Here is a 24,638-nt window from a genome sequence, read left to right as displayed (position 1 = left end):
GCGCCGCTCGCAATCTTGACCGGCAACCTGAGCAGACGTGTTTCCAAAGAGCTCTGGTCGGCAAGCCTCAGCGGGGCACTCGCCCGCCTGAAAGCAAACCCCAGACCCCGCGTCACAGTCAAGATAAGTAGCCTACTGCGTTACCGTGTTGCGCAGCGGCTAACTGCATGGAAGGGATTTCCCTAAACTAATGCAAACATCGCGAAACCAAGTCGCGTGCAAAATGAAACTAACTTTGGGGCACGTAATACTAATCCTGCATGGGCAGTGCTCACATAACTACCGCATGTATTCCGGGGACACAGTGTTGTCCGGACTCCTCGGGTCTCTGTGAGGCGGTCGCTCAGCACAGGCAGGCCAAGCTTTGCACGAGTAACCCTTCGAGGGTAGGACTAGTGTACGCAACCATACTGACATTTCTTTTGTTGTTCTTAGTGAAAGACGACTTTGCAGAACAGCGTGTGAACTGAACGGCAAGCGGCAGAAGCCACAGACTTCTTCTGAGGACGAAGCTAAGTCTATGTTTAAGTTTCTTTGTTGCCTCTAATGAAAGGGGGAGTCTACTGGGTTAAGTGTTATTGGAGCAGGAATCTTACATGAAGTAATGTGAGAACAGTCTTTATTGCTCTGTGAACATTGGTGGCATGCTTTCTGGTACAGGGGAATCTTACATGAAGCAATGTGAGAAAAGTCTTATTGCTCTGCGAATATTGGTGGCAAACTTTCTGGTACAAGGGCATCTAGACAACTGTTTGGAGCTCCAGCACAAAGGCTCCCATATCAGTGCACACCGAATGATGTGTAGTGTGTAGGAGAAGGAAGCAGGAGCCAAGGAGCATGTTACCCTAATTCCCCTATTCCTATCCACAACTCCTTCCTACTCCTTTATCCGGTGATCCTAAAACCCCCCTACCTATCCACTCCACGGACCCTAACCCTCTTTCCCCAAAGGGTCGCGGAAGTCTCCGGTGGTATAAACTCCAGACCCCAAGACCCAACGGGAAGGGAGGCGTTTGTGCTGCCTCTGCGTCAGAAGAAGAAGGCTGAAGGCTCTGACACTGGCCATTACCATGTGCCATTACCATGTGCCTGATAGAGATGGAGGTCACTGGCCATTACCATGTGCCGGATGGAGATCACTCTCTATTACCATGTGCTGCTGGAGATCACTGGCCATTACCATGTGCCTGCTGGAGATCACTGGCCATTACCATGTGCCTGCTGGAGATCACTGGCCATTACCATGTGCCTGATGGAGATCACTGGCCATTACCATGTGCCTGATGGAGATCACTCTCCATTACCATGTGCCTGGTGGAGATCACTCTCCATTACCATGTGCCTGGTGGAGATCACTTGCCATTACCATGTGCCTGATGGAGAGTTGTGCCTGATGGAGATCACTCTCCATTACCATGTGCCTGGTGGAGATCACTCGGCATTAACATGTGCCTGATGGAGATCACTCTCCATTACCATGTGCCTGATGGAGATCACTCGGCATTACCATGTGCCTGGTGGAGATCACTCTCCATTACCATGTGCCTGGTGGAGATCACTCGCCATTACCATGTGCCTGGTGGAGATCACTCGCCATTACCATGTGCCTGGTGGAGATCATCCGCCATGTGCCTGATGGAGATCACTTGCCATTACCATGTGCTTGATGGAGATCAATCGCCATTACCATGCACCTGGTGGAGATCACTCAGCATTACCATGTGCCTAATGGAGATCCCTCGCCTTTACCATGTGCCTGATGGAGATCACTCGCCATTACCATGCGCTTGATGGAGATCACTCGCCATTACCATGTGCCTGGTGGAGATCACTCGCCATTACCATGTGCCTGGTTGAGATCACTCAGCATTACCATGTGCCTGATGGAGATCACTCGGCATTACCATGTGCCTGATGGAGATCACTCGGCATTACCATGTGCCTGGTGGAGATCACTCGCCATTAACATGTGCCTGATGGAGATCACTCTCCATTACCATGTGCCTGATGGAGATCACTCGGCATTACCATGTGCCTGGTGGAGATCACTCTGCATTACCATGTGCCTGATGGAGATCACTCTCCATTACCATGTGCCTGATGGAGATCACTCGGCATTACCATGTGCCTGGTGGAGATCACTCTGCATTAACATGTGCCTGATGGAGATCACTCTCCATTACCATGTGCCTGATGGAGATCACTCGGCATTACCATGTGCCTGGTGGAGATCACTCGCCATTAACATGTGCCTGATGGAGATCACTCTCCATTACCATGTGCCTGGTGGAGATCACTCGCCATTACCATGTGCCTGGTGGAGATCACTCGCCATTACCATGTGCCTGATGGAGATCATTCACCATGTGCCTGATGGAGATCACTCGCCATTACCATGTGCCTGGTGGAGATCACTCGCAATTACCATGTGCCTGATGGAGATCACTAGCCATTACCATGTGCCTGATGGAGATCACTCGCCATTACCATGTGCTTGATGGAGATCACTCGCCATTACCATGCACCTGGTGGAGATCACTCGGCATTACCATGTGCCTAATGGAGATCACTCGGCATTACCATGTGCCTGATGGAGATCCCTCGCCATTACCATGTGCCTGATGGAGATCATTCGCCATGTGCCTGATGGAGATCACTCGCCATTACCATGTGCCTGATGGAGATCACTCGCCATTACCATGTGCCTGATGGAGATCACTCGCCATTACCATGTGCCTGGTGGAGATCACTCGCCATTACCATGTGCATGGTAGAGATCACTCGCCATTACCATGTGCCTGATGGAGATCACTCGCCATTACGATGTGCCTGATGGAGATCACTCGCCATTACGATGTGCCGGATGGAGATCACTCGCCATTACCATGTGCCTGGTGGAGATCACTGGCCATTACCATGTGCCTGATGGAGATCACTGGCCATTACCATGTGCCTGGTGGAGATCACTCGCCATTACCATGTGCCTGGTGGAGATCACTCGCCATTACCATGTGCCTGGTGGCGATCACTCGCCATTACCATGTGCCTGGTGGAGATCACTCTGCATTACCATGTGCCTGATGGAGATCACTCGCCATTACCATGTGCCTGATGGAGATCACTCGCCATACCATGTGCCTAAAGGAGATCACTCGCTTTTACCATGTGCCTGGTGGAGATCACTCTCCATTACCATGTGCCTGATGGAGATCACTCGCCATTACCATGTGCCCGATGGAGATCACTCGCCATTACCATGTGCCTGATGGAGATCACTGGCTGTCAGGACCCAGGCAAGTGTTGGGGTGGTGGCTGGGAGAAAGACCCCAAGATTGGGTTCTGGAGGGAGGTGGGGGCCTCTCAGGCATCCAGCAGGCTTTGCAAGACGTGTTCTCCACCCCTTTTGCAGGTCTCAAGACCAGGGGTGGAGAACAGCCAAGAAACTACATTTCCCAGCACTCCCTGCAAGCCACATGGTGACAGGACAGAGAACCATGCCCGCGCTAGCGCGCATGTGTGAGCCGCGCCCCACGAGCGCCGCTCGCAATCTTGACCGGCAACCTGAGCAGACGTGTTTCCAAAGAGCTCTGGTCGGCAAGCCTCAGCGGGGCACTCGCCCGCCTGAAAGCAAACCCCAGACCCCGCGTCACAGTCAAGATAAGTAGCCTACTGCGTTACCGTGTTGCGCAGCGGCTAACTGCATGGAAGGGATTTCCCTAAACTAATGCAAACATCGCGAAACCAAGTCGCGTGCAAAATGAAACTAACTTTGGGGCACGTAATACTAATCCTGCATGGGCAGTGCTCACATAACTACCGCATGTATTCCGGGGACACAGTGTTGTCCGGACTCCTCGGGTCTCTGTGAGGCAGTCGCTCAGCACAGGCAGGCCAAGCTTTGCACGAGTAACCCTTCGAGGGTAGGACTAGTGTACGCAACCATACTGACATTTCTTTTGTTGTTCTTAGTGAAAGACGACTTTGCAGAACAGCGTGTGAACTGAACGGCAAGCGGCAGAAGCCACAGACTTCTTCTGAGGACGAAGCCAAGTCTATGTTTAAGTTTCTTTGTTGCCTCTAATGAAAGGGGGAGTCTACTGGGTTAAGTGTTATTGGAGCAGGAATCTTACATGAAGTAATGTGAGAACAGTCTTTATTGCTCTGTGAACATTGGTGGCATGCTTTCTGGTACAGGGGAATATTACATGAAGCAATGTGAGAAAAGTCTTATTGCTCTGCGAATATTGGTGGCAAACTTTCTGGTACAAGGGCATCTAGACAACTGTTTGGAGCTCCAGCACAAAGGCTCCCATATCAGTGCACACCGAATGATGTGTAGTGTGTAGGAGAAGGAAGCAGGAGCCAAGGAGCATGTTACCCTAATTCCCCTATTCCTATCCACAACTCCTTCCTACTCCTTTATCCGGTGATCCTAAAACCCCCCTACCTATCCACTCCACGGACCCTAACCCTCTTTCCCCAAAGGGTCGCGGAAGTCTCCGGTGGTATAAACTCCAGACCCCAAGACCCAACGGGAAGGGAGGCGTTTGTGCTGCCTCTGCGTCAGAAGAAGAAGGCTGAAGGCTCTGACACTGGCCATTACCATGTGCCATTACCATGTGCCTGATAGAGATGGAGATCACTGGCCATTACCATGTGCCGGATGGAGATCACTCTCTATTACCATGTGCCTGCTGGAGATCACTGGCCATTACCATGTGCCTGCTGGAGATCACTGGCCATTACCATGTGCCTGCTGGAGATCACTGGCCATTACCATGTGCCTGATGGAGATCACTGGCCATTACCATGTGCCTGATGGAGATCCCTCGCCATTACCATGTGCCATTACAACGTGCCTGATGGAGATCACTGGCCATTACCATGTGCCGGGTGGAGATCACCCGCCATTACCATGTGCCGGGTGGAGATCACCGGCCATTACCATGTGCCGGGTGGAGATCACCGGCCATTACCATGTGCCTGATGGAGATCACGCGCCATTACCATGTGCCTGATGGAGATCACCGGCCATTACCATGTGCCTGATGGAGATCGCTGGCCATTACCATGTGCCTGATGGAGATCACTCTCCATTACCATGTGCCTGGTGGAGATCACTCGCCATTAACATGTGCCTGGTGAAGATCACTCTCCATTACCTTGTGCCTGATGGAGATCACTCGCCATTACCATGTGCCGGATGGAGATCACTCGCCATTACCATGTGCCGGATGGAGATCACTCGCCATTACCATGTGCCTGATGGAGATCACTGGCCATTACCATGTGCCTGATGGAGATCACTGGCCATTACCATGTGCCGGATGGAGATCACTCGCCATTACCATGTGCCTGGTGGAGATCACTCGGCATTACCATGTGCCTGGTGGAGATCACTCGCCATGAGATCACTCACCATTACCATGTGCCTGATGGAGATCACTCGCCATTACCATGTGCCTGGTGGAGATCACTCACCATTACCATATGCCTGGTGGAGATCACTCCTTCGAGTGGAGGAAACACTAGGGCCTGGGCAGAGCCCAGGAGTGAAGGTTGACCATGACAAATCAAGCAGATCTAAGACCTAAACTGTGTAATGTTGTATGGACCAGGGGCACCGAAGATTGGCATTGCCCCTTTAGGAGAACCCGCAACTGGCACATATTCAAGTAAGGGTACACATAGACCATTTGACAGAGAAGAGGCTGCTGCTGGGGTTCTGCACCTAGATATAAACTCTTGGGGTTTCATGGACGCCAAGGGGGGCAGCCCCGGGTTGAAAGCGCCATGCTTACCCCACAATCTGAGGTACCGGAGGTGGGCATGATGTCATACGCTGGAGACTAATGTGTCCCCTGGTGGTACACCAAGCAAAGCCCATCCCATTTCTGCACTGCGGTCAGGGCCTAGGCGAGGGAGGGGGGCACTTTGCACTCTCTGCTAGGAGTGGAAGAGGCGGCCAGCAAATAGATGTAAATATGGACCAAATACTACATGAATGGAAAGCCTCGCCTTCTGCTTCAGGAGGGTAGGTCCTACTGCAGCCGGACACACAAATCTTCCCATCTCCTATGAAAGGTTTGGCGAGATGGCTGAAGGGCCTGGGTAGCCGTGCTGGAAGGGCCCGTGGAACTCAGAGGCATTGCTAGGGGGAGGAGTGCAAGGGCTGAGGGGGCTATAGCCCCGGGTCTGTTGGTTATATCCCTGGCCAGAAGCTCGGGGGCTACAACCAAAAGGCTAGCTAGCCCAGAGTCCCGACATTAGCATAGCCCCGCATCTTTTCCAGACCTTGCAACACCCCTGCCAGGAGTCCTCAGTGACTTGCAAACAAAGGAGTGTGTGAAGGACAAGTCACTTCGTTGTCCCCTGATGCTCGAGTCCCTCAGTTGCTCATGTTCTGCCGAATAGAGGGAAATGCAAAAGCTCGAAGTCAAGGAAGGTGCAGTAGACTATTACTTCCAAGGTGCAGATTGCAAAGATGAGGAGGGGCCTGTAGAGGGCTCACCAGACAGAGAAGGCATGCCTGAAAAGGTTGCACAGCAACATAAGGGCGAGCTGTGGTCTGCGTGGGACTGAAGCAGTGGTAAGATGAATGCTTGGTGGGTGCACGTTGCCTAAAGACGTGGGGCCTGGGGCAATGCTCAGGGTCAGAGCGGGACATAAAATAGGCCTGGGTACCAATAAAAAAGTGTCCCACGCCTGCAAATGTCGATGTATTCCTTTCATGACAGACGTCTTGTGTAGTTCCCAAGTAGGATCCAGGGGTGAAGGATTTTTTGCAAATGATTTCCAAGCAGTTAATCTTAAAATACGATTTGTCCACTAACAGCGCTAAGTACCAGCTGCACAGTGAATGAAGTAAATCAAATTGGCCCTTTTTTTAAAATTATTATTATAATTTTTTCAAACAGACCTACTTTCACCAACTAAAACTGGGCCACACTTGAGTGTTGGGCCTGCACTTCGGGCATTGCCCCGTGGGCCTTTCCAGGCCTGGCAAGTCTACAGAAAAGCCACGTGCCAGCCTAGTTTACTCAATGAAGTCAGGCCAATACTAAAGTTATCCAAGGGTTACTCCTGTGTGCCAGTGCCTGGACTAGTGCAAAACTGAAGAGAGGTCGTTAGAGGGGTTTGAATAAATCATAACCAATGCAATCGCTCCGAGCAACGCCCCAAACCATTGTTTTTCAGTCGGCCATGCCATTGCAGACGTGCAAAGTCTGGAAGCAAATCATACTTCGTCCCACCCCAAAAGGGGCAGTCGAGCCCACACTTATAGGGCGTATCCCTTCTGCACAAGACTAGGTGCAAGCCTAGTAGAGCTAAACCTTCATCTACTCACTAAATATCACTGTCCTCTCAACTTTCCTGAACAGGGTGCAAAATCCTCTTACCTCAAATTCTTATCGGGAGCCTTTATCTGAGGGAAAACCTGGATCCGGAGACAGTTGCTATGCACCCCTACAAAGCCCATCTCTGAGCACTGGCACAGCGCCCCAGAAAGCAGGCTCTAGATTTCTACCCCGATGACGTCCAGATCCGCCTTCAGTTGCAGACCACATGGGAGCTGTAGCCAAGAAACTCAGAGTGGGTATGGCAGAGCTCTGTCCCATGATGCAAAGCAACATGCTAAATTCCACTAGGACATGGATGTCCTAGTGGAAAATGCTGGCTGTATGGCACCAAATATTCTGAGGTGCGACCGCACCAAGGTTGTGGCTGGTAGATTTAAAACTCTATAACAGTTCAAAAAATGTCACGCTTTGAACTGCAGATTCTGAAGAATGTCTTCTTCATCCTCATTCACGAGTGCCAGTGGTGAAACACGCGGTGCCCTCAAAGCTGCACTGTTGCAGTTCAGCACGCCTGGCACTACACAAAGTTGCCATGTTCAGACTCCCGTGATTTCCAAATGCTCCAGCACTCTTGAGGACTGTTAGGAGAGAACACATCAGCCCCTAGATCAGGGGTCTGCCCTCGGTGGCGCTCCATATGTTCTGGACTACATCTCCCATGATCCCTCACCATTGACTGTACTGGCGAGGACTGGTGGGATCCCTGCCCTAGATACTAGCCCTCCCTCCGCTGGCTTCCAGCGTCAATGAGCGTGGTATTTAAGGCTCTCTGTATAGTGTAGAAGGAATTTCATGAGTTTTCCCCAGCTTTTCTAAGGAAAGGGTTCGTAATGCCGGCCACATGTTCAATATCCGTTTCACCAACAAAAGCCTGGCTCTGGCATTTATGATAAACCATAGCAGAGTCGGTGTGCCAAGCTAGCGAAGAGTACGGGAGTGAATGTGCCCTTTTCCCGGGTGTTGCCACTAGGTCTGGGGTCATGGCTCCTCTGACAAAGTTCCCCTCCTAGTTGTGGCAACTAGGATCAGTGTGACCCAGGTGCCTTCCCAAACCAGTGGAAGAATGGCGTGCGTTTCGGAAGGAGCCCTCCCATGGCCCCTTCCAGCTGGGAGGGGAATGTCCCAGATGGGACCCACGATAGGAAACCCTTCGTACGCCCAACCCACGCAAAGGAGGCAAGGTTCCCTACCACACCCTTAAACCCTCCAAAGAGGTGCTTGGCAGGCCTTCCATTTTCCCCAGTGTGCATGCTCCACTGACCCATCTGTATCCGTGAGACATGCTGGCAAAGTCCCAGAAGCGTCTAACTCTCCTAACACCAATGAACATCCTGCAGACATGAGAGAAGTCCAGGAACACCCTAATACTCCACACATCTGACTCACCTGCAGAGCAGCATATCCTAACTCTCCTAACACCAATGAACATCCTGCAGACATGAGAGAAGTCCAGGAACACCCTAATACTCCACACATCTGACTCACCTGCAGAGCAACATATCCTAACTCTCCTAACACCAATGAACATCCTGCAGACATGAGAGAAGTCCAGGAACACCCTAATACCCCACACATCTGACCTACCTGCAGAGCAGCATATCCCAACTCTCCTAACACCAATGAACATCCTGCAGACATGAGAGAAGTCCAGGAACACCCGAATACCCCACACATCTGACCTACCTGCAGAGCAGCATATCCCAACTCTCCTAACACCAATGAACATCCTGCAGACATGAGAGAAGTCCAGGAACACCCGAATACCCCACACATCTGACCTACCTGCAGAGCAGCATATCCAAACTCTCCTAACACCAATGAACATCCTGCAGACATGAGAGAAGTCCAGGAACACCCTAATACTCCACCCATCTGACTTAATACCAATGAACATCCTGCAGACATGAGAGACGTCCAGGAACACCCTAATGCCCCACACATCTGACTTAATACCAATGAACATCCTGCAGACATGAGAGAACTCCAGGAGCACCCTAATACCCCACCCATCTGACTTAATACCAATGAACATCCTGCAGACATGAGAGAAGTCCAGGAACACCCTAATACCTCACCCATCTGACTTAATACCAATGAACATCCTGCAGACATGAGAGAAGTCCAGGAACACCCTAATACCTCACCCATCTGACTTAATACCAATGAACATCCTGCAGACATGAGAGAAGTCCAGGAACACCCTAATACTCCACACATCTGACTTACCTGCAGAGCAGCATATCCCAACTCTAACACCAATGAATATCCTGCAGACATGAGAGAAGTCCAGGAACACCCTAATACTCCACACATCCGACTCACCTGCAGAGCAGCATATCCTAACTCTCCTAACACCAATGAACATCCTGCAGACATGAGAGAAGTCCAGGAACACCCTAATACTCCACACATCTGACTCACCTGCAGAGCAGCTTATCCTAACTCTCCTAACACCAATGAACATCCTGCAGACATGAGAGAAGTCCAGGAACCCCCTAATACCCCACCCATCTGACTTAATACCAATGAACATCCTGCAGACATGAGAGAAGTCCAGGAACACCCTAATACCCCACACATCTGACTCACCTGCAGAGCAGCATATCCTAACTCTCCTAACACCAATGAACATCCTGCAGACATGAGAGAAGTCCAGGAACACCCTAATACCCCACACATCTGACTCACCTGCAGAGCAGCATATCCTAACTCTCCTAACACCAATGAACATCCTGCAGACATGAGAGAAGTCCAGGAACACCCTAATACCTCACCCATCTGACTTAATACCAATGAACATCCTGCAGACATGAGAGAAGTCCAGGAACACCCTAATACTCCACACATCTGACTCACCTGCAGAGCAGCATATCCTAACTCTAACACCAATGAACATCCTGCAGACATGAGAGAAGTCCAGGAACACCCTAATACCTCACCCATCTGACTTAATACCAATGAACATCCTGCAGACATGAGAGAAGTCCAGGAACACCCTAATACCCCACACATCTGACTCACCTGCAGAGCAGCATATCCTAACTCTCCTAACACCAATGAACATCCTGGAGACATGAGAGAAGTCCAGGAACACCCTAATACTCCACATATCTGACTCACCTGCAGAGCAGCATATCCTAACTCTAACACCAATGAACATCCTACAGACATGAGAGAAGTCCAGGAACACCCTAATACCTCACCCATCTGACTTAATACCAATGAACATCCTGCAGACATGAGAGAAGTCCAGGAACACCCTAATACCCCACACATCTGACTCACCTGCAGAGCAGCATATCCTAACTCTCCTAACACCAATGAACATCCTGGAGACATGAGAGAAGTCCAGGAACACCCTAATACCTCACCCATCTGACTTAATACCAATGAACATCCTGCAGACATGAGAGAAGTCCAGGAACACCCTAATACCTCACCCATCTGACTTAATACCAATGAACATCCTGCAGACATGAGAGAAGTCCAGGAACACCCTAATACCCCACACATCTGACTCACCTGCAGAGCAGCATATCCTAACTCTCCTAACACCAATGAACATCCTGGAGACATGAGAGAAGTCCAGGAACACCCTAATACCCCACACATCTGACTCGCCTGCAGAGCAGCATATCCCAACTCTCCTAACACCAATGAACATCCTGCAGACATGAGAGAAGTCCAGGAACACCCTAATACCCCACACATCTGACTTACCTGCAGAGCAGCATATCCCAACTCTCCTAACACCAATGAACATCCTGCAGACACGAGAGAAGTCCAGGAACACCCTAATACCCCACACATCTGACTTACCTGCAGAGCAGCATATCCTAACTCTTCTAACACCAATGAACATCCTGCAGACATGAGAGAAGTCCAGGAACACCCTAATACCCCACACATCTGACTCACCTGCAGAGCAGCATATCCTAACTCTCCTAACACCAATGAACATCCTGCAGACATGAGAGAAGTCCAGGAACACCCTAATACCCCACACACCTGACCTACCTGCAGAGCAGCATGATCTGCAAAGCAGTTTTTCTTATATACACAGCACTCACATGCCCTCCTGACACGCATGAGATCCAAAATGACCACCAGGCCTTATATAAATTTGGTCCGGAACCCTTCAACATTATGTGACTCAAGGGACTCCATCAATCATAGGGCAGCCCTAAGTTAGGAACACAGGTGTAGATCCTCTTCCAATGACAGAGAAGCACGGAGAGTTTACAGCATGGAAAAGGAAGATGTGGTCACAACTAAAGAGAAAGAGGCCGTGATCACCACTCAGGAGAGGTGGTTTTAGCAGGAGGGGGTTACATCAGAAAGTTGGGGTAACAGTAACACAGAGGCTGTGACAGTAGAAAGTGGTAGTATCAGCAAGTCTTAGGGGTTAGAGTAGGAGGTGGTGGTGTCTGAGGAAGCAAAGAGGAGGATCTGACTGTGACAAGGAACGGTAGTTATCACCAAGTGAAAGTGACGAGGACGGAGGGCTCCAAGAAAAGCTGAAGACGCGTGCGTAGAGGTGGCGGACAAAGGATAGGGAAAGTGAGATAAGGCAGGTGTTGATAGGAGAGGCAGAGGATTAGGCAGCCCTCTGGATGAATGCAACAACAGTAGGAGGATATCTCCTGCTCATCCTTGGTGAAATATCAGGACCCAGGTTCCAGGAGGAGGTGGAAACATCAGAGGCCGGGAGTGATACTGACAAATGTACACCTGGCGAAGAGAGGAGCACTGAGGAGGAGGAACCATGCAGTCATCGAAGTGTGTGGGAACAGTCGGGAACGGTGTGCCACTACTTTTATTTTTGTATGTTTATCATCTACTTTTTACAACCATATTCATCATTCTATATAGTGGGTGTGGCCATTCATGTCCATGTGCAAGTGTAAAGTTGTAATAGGAGCCTATTGGAATGCCCCGGCCACAACAGTCACCTACCCTCTCCCCTGCAGAGATGACAGTTCCACTACTTTTTTCCTTACACTTCTACCACTGGAACCATGGCTTGGAGCTGGTAGGGAGTGCCGTAGGGAAGCGGATATCAGGAAGGAGGTGGATGAACATCTGGCGATAGCAACAGGGGTCGAGGAAGACCACGGGCCCTTTCGTTGCACCCACCTTGGAGCCAGTAGAAGCCATACACCAAGGGAGTAGAAGAGACTGGTGAAGGCTGGCCCAGGAAGAGGAAGAAGAAGGCTTGTATGACTCAGGAAATACTATAGGCATTGGCAGGAAGAGTTAGAAGTGTGCAGGAAGTGGAAGGACAGAGCAGAGAGAATTAGACAGTAAAATTGGTAAGGTTCCGGCGGGCCAGCGTGGCCGAAGGCAGGAACAGATGAGGCTGGGAGGAGAAATGCTACTGTGCTTCATGTAAAATGAAGTGCAATCCAAAACTCTTCAATTTAATCCATTGATGACGATTATTGGCAAAATGTTTCTAAACTCTGAATGAATCTTTCAGTAAACCGCACTGAAAAGTGTACTTGAGAGAATTGAGTTGCTGAACAAATAAAACTGTTTTAACATGCAAGTATACTTGCCAATCCTCCCTATTAAAAATATAAACAAAATCAGTGAGCAGTTTTTAGAAAATAGCCCTACCGTTTTAAGTTAGTTAAGAATTAGAATAAAGTTGGAATTGTTCCTTTAGTTCACTTTTGTGTTAATACACTCACGCTGCCGGGAAGTGCTTTTATTAAAAGCAGAAAAAAAAGAAAGAATTAGGGGGATGTAAACGTTTGAACTCTTTTACGATTTAATTACACTTCCTGGTGAATGACTCACATCTTTCATCGTGAAGTAGATACTATTTTGCAGGAAAACCAACCAGAAATTCGAATTTTTGTAGGCATTCCTACAATATGTGTGATGTTAACGGTATGTAAAACTTCTGTAATTCCTTGACTTTTTTTCTAAACTTTGGGGAGACTGAGGACCTAAAGTTTGCTAGTTTCGCGCAAATGTAATTGATATGATATGGCATTTACAACGCGCCTATACACAAGTGTTTCAATTATTTGCCCCATGCTGTTTTTACATGTATGATGTTCTATTCGGTCGCATGTCTTTATATCGAAACACATTATGAAGAAAGCACTTATAACAAAACTTTTATAATGGAAAATATAAATTGTTTTTCTTTTTGGGGGGGGGGAGGGGTCCCCCAAGCCCCTATTTCCCACCCGTAAAAATCCACTGCAGCTGTTTCCCCACAATATTTAACTCTTTATCCCACACCCAAGTACATTCTTCATAAAACATTTCGTTATAAAAGATTCGATATATGTTCATTCTTTATAACATTTTCGTAATAAAGACTGCATACCGCTCTATTCCTACTGTCCAGGTGCAAGCACACTAATGAAAAGCAGAACAGTAAATTTGGCAGCCAATCTGACTACAAGCAGCAATCGCTTTGAGAGCTCAGTGAAAAACACACCGTCTTGCTTTCCCTCCCCCGCCAGAACCACAGGTGTGTGTCCTGGTGTCTGAACGTGCAAAGAGCCCAGAGGACAGGGGGGCTCGGACGGAGGCGGACCTCTTTCCAAAGTGAATGCCACTAAACCAAAAGCCTGACAGTAGAAAAACAAGCTGCTAACTACTAACCAGATTGATTTCTTCCGCATTGAAATCTTCCGTCAGAAAGGCCGTCCGCGACAGAACATCATTGCGCTTCGGCTCGGGGATTTGGTCCAGTTTGGTCCCTATGATCAGCAACGGAATCTGGTTATCGGCAAACTGTTCTCGGTCATAGTCCCTGTGTGTGAAGAAAGGGGAATGAATTGGCACAGAAACCTCACAGGCTGGAGCCCAACATGGGACTTTGGCGTAACCAGGAAGATTCTGCTCAGTGACCACCACAAGGTTCATTAAACACACACAGAATTGCCATTACACTGGAAAGGGAATGATGGGGTTAATATAAACGCCGGCCACAATGAGGCTAAAAAACATGTCAAGAAAATAGAGAGTGCAGAAGGAATATTGGGGTACAGGGAGAGGCATGAACAGCAGAAAAGCGAATTTTGATAGTATTCATCATTAGCGCATGGTGTGCGCGGGTGGTGGGGCAACCTGATGCATCTGTCTTTTTGGCACGTTCGAAATAAATACATTATTAACTTGCTCAGATCAGGCGGGGGGGGAGAAAAAAGAGAGAGAGAGAGAAAAAATATACTTCAAGGCACCCCTGCACAAGTCAGTCAAAGAGTCTGGACGTGCTGCTGGAGAGCTAAAGGCTGCTTCCCCACGCGCCCTCAGTCACCTGGACACTGCTCCTCTTGCCCCAGCTAATCAGGGATGCTCGTCTTCGTTCAATAAAACGATGCCATAACAATTCTGCAGCAAAGACATTGTACTCATAGACACATTTGAGTTGCCGAGTTATTACAGCAGTGGCAGGTACATGTTAGCATGTACACATACATTACTGGAGGTAGAGGGGACGCTAGGTGGGGCCAGCCACCGGTCCGATTAGTCTTTCAGGACCAATCAAGAGGCTGAGTCAGGGACCACATGCTGAAGCGCAACAATCAAAATGGCAACGCCACTGCAAAGGTGCCACATATCTTGATGAACAGTGTGTATTTGACTCAGGCTAGCACATCATTGCTAGTTTGCAATACGCCACGTTAGGGCATCATTGCACACTTCAAGGAAACCCTTAACTTAACTGATCATAATGTAAACAGCCAATTGCCTTCTATCAAATGACACTATGCAGATCACTGCCAGCTTTCAGAATATCCAGCTGATCCAATATGGCCACTTACATTATTCCAGCTTTGCACAGAATTGCCAGTTTCCGTTATATTCCATGAGCACATCATAGTCAGTTTCCATACTTAGACAGGCTTTACTGCTCACTTCGAGCTGGAGGGGAGGAAGATGCTCCCTGCAGGGGGTCGAGGGCCTGAACCTGCAGCACATCTTTCCAGTCTGAGGTGGACTGTGCAGTAAATACTCTGTCCCACAGACAGGGCCTGCTGCTGGCTTGTAAGCTGGGTGGGATGGAGTGAACAGCCAGGCTGAACCTGCCACAGCCAGCCTGCAAGTCAATAACAGGCATGCATTGGAGGGACTTTTGATATCACCCCTGGTAACTTATTCACAGCACACACCCGTCCCTTCTCAAAGCACAGGGCAAACGACCGAATGTATGCCAGTTGCAGTCTGGGCGAAGTCACCAAATCGGTGCTGGCACAATGTCAGGTGGGTCGAAGCACCAGCGCAGTGACCACATACGAGCCTAGGTCAGCACTGGTGTGAACAGCAGCACAAACACAACAGAAGTGACACTTGGGAGACAGCATGGTCACTACCATAGTAGTACGCATACAAACATATAAATGCTCACATACATTTATATATTTGTTTGCGCACCTTACTATGATTTGTGCACTTTTAGGCCACGCCCACAATGAAAGCCACGCCCCCAAACGAGCCCCCCCCCCTCAATTTCTTACCCCACTTAAAGCACCGCCTAACCCCTTCTATTTGGGACCGGCATATTTCCTGGCACTGGTGCCCAGGCAGCACAGATTTGGTGCTTAGACCAGACATGATTGGCCATTGTGCTGTGACTACAATTGAAGTCAAAGGCGCCTACATCGTCAATCGTAGCCCCTGCTCAATAAGCAAAGATGGCTGTGTCAGCCCTGGCGGAAAGACAACATTGCAAGAGCTTTGAAAGTGAAACCGACACTCACGGAGATCGTTTCATCGTGCCAGCTTTAAGACCAACGCAATTCTAGTTGTTGCCTGTAATAAAAGTGGTTTTAGAAGCAAACGTCTGACAACCTCAGCATATTTCCAGTTTGCACAGTCCCAATATATGTCAGTTTGACAAAGCCAGCCTGATTTCAGTGTGACAAAGCCAGCATGCTTTCAGTGTGACAAAGCCAGCAAACTCACAGTTTAACAGAGCCAGCAAACTCACAGTTTGACAAAGCCAGCATGCTCCCAGTTTGACAGAGCCAGCATGCTCGCAGTTTGACAGAGCCAGCATGCTCGCAGTTTGACACAGCCAGCATGCTCGCAGTTTGACACAGCCAGCATGCTCGCAGCCTGACAGAGCCAGCATGCTCGCAGTTTGACACAGCCAGCACGCTCGCAGCCTGACAGAGCCAGCACGCTGCCAGTGTGACATAGCCAGCACGCTCGCAGATTGACACAGCCAGCATGCTCGCAGATTGACACAGCCAGCATGCTCGCAGATTGACACAGCCAGCATGCTCGCAGATTGACACAGCCAGCATGCTCGCAGATTGACAGAGCCAGCATGCTCGCAGCTTGACAGAGCCAGCATGCTCGCAGCTTGACACAGCCAGCATGCTCGCAGCTTGACACAGCCAGCATGCTCGCAGTTTGACACAGCCAGCATGCTCGCAGTTTGACACAGCCAGCATGCTCGCAGATTGACAGAGGCAGCATGCTCGCAGATTGACAGAGGCAGCATGCTCGCAGATTGACAGAGGCAGCATGCTCGCAGTTTGACACAGCCAGCATGCTCGCAGATTGACAGAGGCAGCATGCTCGCAGATTGACAGAGGCAGCATGCTCGCAGATTGACAGAGGCAGCATGCTCGCAGATTGACAGAGGCAGCATGCTCGCAGCCTGACAGACCCAGCATGCTCGCAGCCTGACAGACCCAGCATGCTCGCAGCCTGACAGACCCAGCATGCTCGCAGCTTGACACAGCCAGCATGCTCTCAGTTTGACAGAGCCAGCATGCTCGCAGTTTGACACAGCCAGCATGCTCGCAGTTTGACACAGCCAGCATGCTCGCAGTTTGACACAGCCAGCATGCTCGCAGTTTGACACAGCCAGCATGCTCGCAGTTTGACACAGCCAGCATGCTCCCAGATTATTCGGTCCAGTACGTACACGATTGACTAGCCCTGTATATCGCTGCTTTATAAACTGCAGTGAACTCTGTAAAATCAGAGCACCCTCCTGCTTTGATAATCCCAGCCTGTGCAATCCAGGCAGGTGCCCAGTTTGAGAAACCCCCAAAATGCAAATGTTTCCCACCCCAGGTAGGATGCCATTTGACATCCCCAGTATGATTCCAAGTGGCATGGGCTATATTGTTTCAATATTGGCTTTGTATAGCTTGGAGACTCACAGTATAACACCAGTTTGCCATGCCTGCATTCTCCTATTGTGATCAGAAGTTCAGTACACGCAATTCTTGTATTCTCTGTTCACAATACCACATATGTCCAGTTCGCACCAATCCAGCATACTGCCAAATCACCAGCACACACTTTAGTGTAGCTCCACTGTGATATTACACAATTTCATTAAAGTCTATAGTTCTATAAATCTACACAACTCTAGTAATCTCCTAGCTTGCACACAGTATTTTCCATACTGCTCAGTTTACATATAGTACCAGTTTGAAGATCCAAGTGTACTGCCAGTTTGAGATTCCCGGTTCAACAATTCTAGTATATACCCGGTTTGACTCAGAATGTACATTCAGTTTGTCCAATCCCAATTCCAGTCTCACAAATGCACTACCACTAAGACGAGAAAAAGGAGAGAGGAATGAATATCATTGGAAGCAGGACACCAACTCCACCTTCTAGTCAGAGGAGGTTGTTAACAAGTATTGGGATTTATGTCCATCCTTCCACGTGAATAATACTAAAACACCAAGTACAGGGACCTATGGACATTCCCCTCCCATTGGTAACCCTAGGACAGTAAATACTAACACTCATATACATTCCTGAATAACAATCACTGAGACCTATGTACTCCCTCCCCCCTTTTTTACAACACTGAGATGAGCAAGAGAGAGAGGAGTAATGAAGATTACAAAGAGTGGCAAACCAATGCCGCTGTCTAGTCGTTGGAAGTTCCTAACAGGTGCCAGGACATTGAAAAGTAGAGCAGAATGAGAGATGGGAGCCTCCCAATGCTGGTTGGGACACAGGAAGAAGCAAGGCAGCCCAAGGCAAGGAAACGAGAGAAGACACCATCCAGAGAGGTCAGGCCGAGAAGTGTTCACTGCGTTACCAGGAGGAGCAGCAGAAACCGCCGAGCGAAGGAGAAGGTGAGGCGAACACAGAAAGGCTGATGAGACGCACAACCGGAAAGACGTGAGGGATGCCGGAGCTCCCACAAACAACCGGTAAGCACATAGAAGAAGAATGGGTTACCGGGCGCTTCAGGCTCAATGTCACGTACCGTTAGCAGCGAACAGAAGCCTTTACAGGGGAATTGGAACATTAAGCTTAACTGAAGAACGGTGGTTGACCCAAATTATAAAAAGTATAATTACTTGGATACAAGAACGAACAAATGCAAGTAGACAGAGGAAACCTGGCATTTACATGCAACTATTAAATGGATTGAAAAAGCTCTGGCAGGAGAGTAAACCAGGCACACAGCAACAGGGACTCACACCCATGTAAGCAAAGAAAAAATCTTGGCAGGAGAGTAAACCAGAAACTGGAGAACCAGGGCAGAGACCCTCCCCCCGTTTCTTTGATATTGTGGAAAGATGAAAGAACCGGGGAAGAGATCTCCCACCTTGTTTTTTTCTGTGAATCATAAGGGAAGAGAAATACCTCTTTTTTCTGTAACAAGACATCAGAGAGCCAAAGAAAGAACTGTGAGATAGATCTATAAGTGACATTGTGAATATTGTTGTGAACAGAGAGAATCTAAGGGCAAAGGCCCTCCACCTTGGATTTGTAAAATATAGATAAAAGATATTGTGAACACTTAGAAGACCACACAGAGAATATCATTTGAATGAAGACAAACCCATCTTTGTTGGGATTGTGACATTGTGAATAGTAAGAAAATAGTGTGCGAACGAAGATAAACCCAAGGGAAAAGCCATCCACCTTGGGATTGTGGAACATTAAAGATTAACATCTTTGAATCAATAAGCGGAATCCTAGGTAAAGGGAAGATCCCTTTTCCAATGGAACGTTGTCCCTTTTTCTTTTCTTCACTGTGAAAGACGTTATGTTTGGTATTTTGAGAGGAAGCTGTTGGTATGCAGCTCAAAGACGTTTCCCTGTCACATTACACTGAGTTTAGTGTATGAGGGTCAGGTTAGGATTTTTGGACACAGGAAGGAGAATTTGAATTCAACATCCTGACACGGGCATTCATTAATTCTGTTGAGGTAGGGAAACCCCTCATAGAGTTAGAGGTAGGCATGCTTTCCCCAGCCCCTTCCTTAGTTTTGATAATAAAAGCCTTCTTTGAACTTAAAACCTGGTACTGGGTCAGAGTCTTACTCTTGATCTCTCACAGCCCATCAGGTGTGATCCAACAATGAGTGCCCTCAGGTGTATTAAAGCGAAAGGAGTTTCCTGATTAAACACGGCAATTAGACATACTGTTGCTTCCAATGAAAATGCTATGGAAACCTAACACTATCATTCTACGTGACCTAGTGATGTCTGTTTGCATGTCCTAGGCAATTAATCAACAGGTGTGTGGATTGCACCCAGGTTGACATTGGAAGGAGCAGAGGAGTGGAGGGCTATGGGGTGGAGGGCAGGGGTTGGGGGGTATGCAGTGTAAATCAAACGGTCACATTTTTGTAAGCCAAAAATTGTACCTAGTCATTATTTCACTGGGAAAATCTAGTTTTAAAAAACAGAGCAACAAAAATATAATTTTGAAAAAAGTCACATTGTAGTAATTCAGAAGGAAAATTTGACTGAATTCTGCAGGGGAGGCGTGGTATCACAAGCGAAGACAGACAGAAATTATTCAATGTTCAAGGGTGTTTATTGAACAATGAGGATTGCATAAACGCCCATCTGGTCCTATCTCTAAGGATGGGGCACGCTTGACCATCAAATAATTAGTAACGCAGTCCTAGTAGTGTCCGTCAACAGAAAATGGCCTATACTAACAAAAGCGATTGCCGGCCCTTACGCTATAACAACAAATGTGGGCGGGGAAAGTGTTCATGTAAAGAAAAAAGTGTTAAGAAATGATATATCAAGATAGCTGAGCAACAAGGGTCCCTTCCCCACGTTTTCAGCACGGGACAAGGTGACACACGCGGGCTGTAGAACACATGGGCTTCTTCGGCACGAGGATGCAGCTCAGGACACAATCCAGGCCTTTCCACGATAGTCTCTTTCTCGCAGGGTGCCTTGGATGTATACAAAAACAAAGTTCCTTTAACAGTTCAACCACGTTCCTATTACTTCTGGATTCACAATTCACCATCACTTAGGATTCACTGTTCACAAAACTCAAGATTCATATTTCCCCAAAATGTTCACACCATCCCCCCCTGTCGGGCTCAGACCTCTTCAAACAAAAGTTCATGTTACCTGCAGGGGCTCCCTTCCCCAAGCTTTTTACACTTCTTTTGACTTCACCACGGGTCTCCCTCTGCCGGGTTCGGACCTTAAATCTTTTGACTTCACCACGGGTCTCCCTCTGCCGGGTTCGGACCTTAATTCTTTTGACTTCACCACGGGTCTCCCTCTGCCGGGTTCGGACCTTAATTCTTTTGACTTCACCACAGGTCTCCCTCTGCCAGGCTCGGACCTTCACTCTTTAAAATGTTCCCTATCAAAGACTTTTGACTGTGCAATGGTTTTGCAAATACCTCCATAGGACCACTTCGATTTATAGCTCACTACATCTCCCAGAATGCAATCCTTTTCTTCTTTCCACTTTAAAAAATATTCAACAAAATGTTCACGTGGGTCCCCCTCTTTCGGGCTAAGGCCTCTCAACTTATAATATCCACTTTTTTCTCTGTCCTGCTTTAGCCCCTCACACACCACTGGATTCTTTTCCCTTTCACTTACCCAGGTGGCGCGGCACTAGCAGGCAACTCCTCAGGATCTGTGGATTGAGGTCAGGGTCTCACTGCCTGTCCCTCTGACACCCTGGGGACCGGCATCTGTCCCAGGGGAAGCAGCACTGGCCATGATTTGGCCTGCTGGGAGCAGCCCTCCTTTGCTCTGGTTCCCTCACCATGCTACAGGTCTCCAGCACACCGGGTCAGCGTTCCAGCATCCTGCTCTGCTTTGGCCCAGATAGCAAGTGGGGCTGGGATTTAGAAGGAATCCCCTGCTGGACTCAGCCACGCAGCCTCCCTTAAGTTCTCCCAACTGCTGCTCCCTGTTCTGCCAGAAACGCCACCTTTTATACACCCGTGCTTCTGTAACAGGCTGCAGTTCTGGGCTCTGCTGGCCTGAGTTGTCTGACCCTCGTGAGTGGGACAATGTTTTTTTTCTAAAGTCGGTTTCCCTTACTTGTATCAGGTTGTTCTACATCCTTCCTAGTCGCCCCTTCCTCGTACAAGTGTTAGATGAAAGTGGGTGGAGGGCGAGTTGTGTCTTTGATAATAAGCAGGCGCTGCTCTCAGCTCAGGGCTACAGTTTTGTGTATGATAGAAAATGAGTGATTTTCTTAACTTCCTCTGATGGGGAGTATCAGGGTAACGGAAATGAATGGCTAGTTGTTCCTGTCTTTATACATGATTTGAAAGACAGTCAGAAAGGAAAGGTTTGTTTCACCCTTAGCCATAGATTTCTTTATCTTCCTTTCTTTTGAGGGGAAGACAAGAAGTAAGACGGGGTCTGGATGACAATACCCCACAAAAGCCTCTGTGACCTCATCTTCCTCGCTTCTTGAGACGTGGGGATACCGCTTCTCACCCAGGGTATCCTCCTTGATGTAACCCCAGATTCCCCTACACAGGTGATCCTCCCCCAGGGTCTGGCTCCAAAGGGGATGGCCGTGCCCTGGCCACCTGAATAGAGGTTTCCTGGGGTCCACATGGGAAAATAACCCATAGGTTTCTCACAATACTCTTCTACTATAGTGAAGGTGCAGGTTGTGAGACTGGGGGGAGGGAAGGGGCAGTAGGGCCTGAGAGGACGGCCTCTGTAAACAAAAAAAAAAAAAATTATAAGAATGCAATACATCAAACAGATTTAATAGTAATATGTGTGGGAATGGGACTCATGATATTTATTAATCGTCTTGTTATGCCACAAAAGTCCGCTAGATGGCAACAAATGACAGAGAAACTATTTGCGATACGAGATAATGAACGATACAAATGCTTAAATATTATTTAAACAAGCGAAATTTAAATTTCGTCATTTATTTAAAAAAGTTTTTCCTGACGATTTAATGAAGGAGAACATGTTAGAAGGCTTTGCAACATTAGGGTAATCCTTTTATTTGTGCTGGAAAAATGCTAAAGGGCCCTTCAAAGAGTCCAGTTCTCAGAAGAACCTCTGCTGGCTGCAGCGTGCCAGAGAGAAACTGGAAACGTTTCTTTCCGACTAGACTGCAATGATCTCACAACTCAAAGTTACTACCTGAAGGAAACAAGACTCGTCACTTCCTGGCGTATATACTTCATGTACGGGCCTCGGGAGGATAGCTCAGGGGCAACGTGCTCGCCTGGGAAGCGAGACGACACTGAGCAATACCGGTTTGATACCGGGGCCGCGCTTACAAACTTCTGGGTATTGAGCGCGTTATAAATATATGAAATCATAATGTAGAAATGACACTGCGGTGGGGATCGGAGCCAGCGGGATAGAAACATACATTCAAAGGAAGAAGCCAAACTAAAGATAATGGCAGACTTTAACACTAAAAGTGAGGATGCCCTGCAGTCTCGAAACCTAGACACGATTGCACTTCCCTGTCGCAGATTAGACAGAGCTAGGAGATGGATTACAACAGAAGGCTTTGAACACTAGAAACAGGCAGCCGGACAGCGTGACCCCATTGGAAGAAGCACAAAGGCTGGTCCTTTCTCAAGTCAGGTGTGTCACAGACGCTGTACAGGAATCTGTCCCTACATCATCCCTAGAGCCAGGGGAAGAGGATGAAAAACCTGGCTCGGGCTCTTAGGGATCCATATCCATACGCAACATCTTTCCACCATGTGTCTCTGTTATACTGCCAGTGCAGTAGCACCAATAGTGAACAGGAACCCGAAAGGCCGGATTCGGCAACCATTCGAGAAACCGCCCACAAGCGACTTGGACAACAGACTGAGCTAGGCCCAACAACAGTCCTGGCGAATAAGGACTATCATGAGCTGGACTTAAGGGGGCGGGGGGGGGAAGAAGGAGGCTAGGCCAACTATGCAGAAATGGGCAACCCATGCCAAAGAGACACCAGGGCTAGTTGGCCTCCGGTGTGGGCCGCACACCCCATTACCCACCAGGGGGTTGTTATGCAAGTCTTTGAAGTATAAGAAGCTTCATATACTTGCAATGAAGCTCTGAAGAACATTCACTGTATGAAGCTTCTTATACTTGAAAGACTTGCATAACAACCCCCTGGTGGGTAATGGGGTGTGCGGCCCACCCCCGAAGGCTGACTAGCCCTGGTCTCTCCTTCTCACGTATATACGGTGGCACTAATTGGTGGGCTGCACCCCATGCACAACTTGAAAACTTAAACCTTTAACTACAAGGAAGACTGTTAGAAACTGGATACTTAAAGAAGCGGTGCCCACCCTCCCATCCAACATTGCACAACCCATGACAAAGACAGCAAGGGTAAAATGCCGGCACAACAAACAGCGACAATCGCATGTACTTACCAGTAGAATGACTCCGTGAGCAAAAAGCCACGAGAACGCGCACTGCACGAATAAGAATAGTAACAACATCCCCAACAGCACGGCAAGACGGGGGCAGGCCGGGACGGAGAAGGAGCTGGGTCAAGATCCTCCTGTTGCGCGTGGGCAGCAGATTTGCCAGCGGGTGTATAACCCTTTGCAATTCACGACAGTAATGGGAGAATGCTCCCAAAACAGGCTACTCCCTGAAACCTTCCAGCACAGAGCTCAGCCTTCCTGTTTGTGTGGTTGCAGCGAATCTGGAGGCATGGCGAGGCATCACATTGCGAGAAATGTTGTGAAGCAGCAGCCTTCTGGAGCTGCCTCAGCCCTTACTTCCAATAGTGGAAGATGCAGAAAGCAAGGGTCAAATCCATTACATGTTTAATCATTGCAGCCAGTCTAGTTTGGAAAATCAAAAGCAGGCCCAATCATTGGCATGCGATGGCTCAAGATCCGGGAGATCAGCACAATGGAAACCATATTGGTAAAGCGGGGAGGGCACATGACTTACAGAGAGCCTCTAGCCCAAACGTCTGCAGATCAGATGGCCCCCAGATGCACTCCCTACAGCAAAAAGCAGTACAAGCTTCGGGTAGTTTCTTCTAAATGAAAGGAACGCTAAAGATGAAAAGGTTCATGCGTCTTGGAGCTTGCTACATAT

General features: G+C 48.6%; 1 protein-coding gene across 3 annotated transcripts in view; it reads right to left on the bottom strand.

Moving 5' to 3' along the window:
- Positions 1-24,638, bottom strand: part of RABL3 (RAB, member of RAS oncogene family like 3) — a 171,632-nt gene that overhangs the window by 56,169 nt on the left and 90,825 nt on the right. For all 3 annotated transcript variants that reach the window (XM_069635837.1, XM_069635840.1, XM_069635838.1), the window contains exon 5: positions 13,986-14,136. In XM_069635837.1, the coding sequence (XP_069491938.1) occupies positions 13,986-14,136 (151 nt within the window). The remainder of the gene's footprint in view (positions 1-13,985; positions 14,137-24,638) is intronic.

The sequence above is a fragment of the Ambystoma mexicanum genome, chromosome 7p (genome assembly GCF_040938575.1).
Source record: "Ambystoma mexicanum isolate Mex_15411 chromosome 7p, UKY_AmexF1_1, whole genome shotgun sequence".
Lineage (NCBI taxonomy): Eukaryota > Metazoa > Chordata > Amphibia > Caudata > Ambystomatidae > Ambystoma > Ambystoma mexicanum.
The sequence above is the reverse complement of the archived record's forward strand: the minus strand, read 5'-3'. Positions and strand labels throughout refer to the sequence as shown.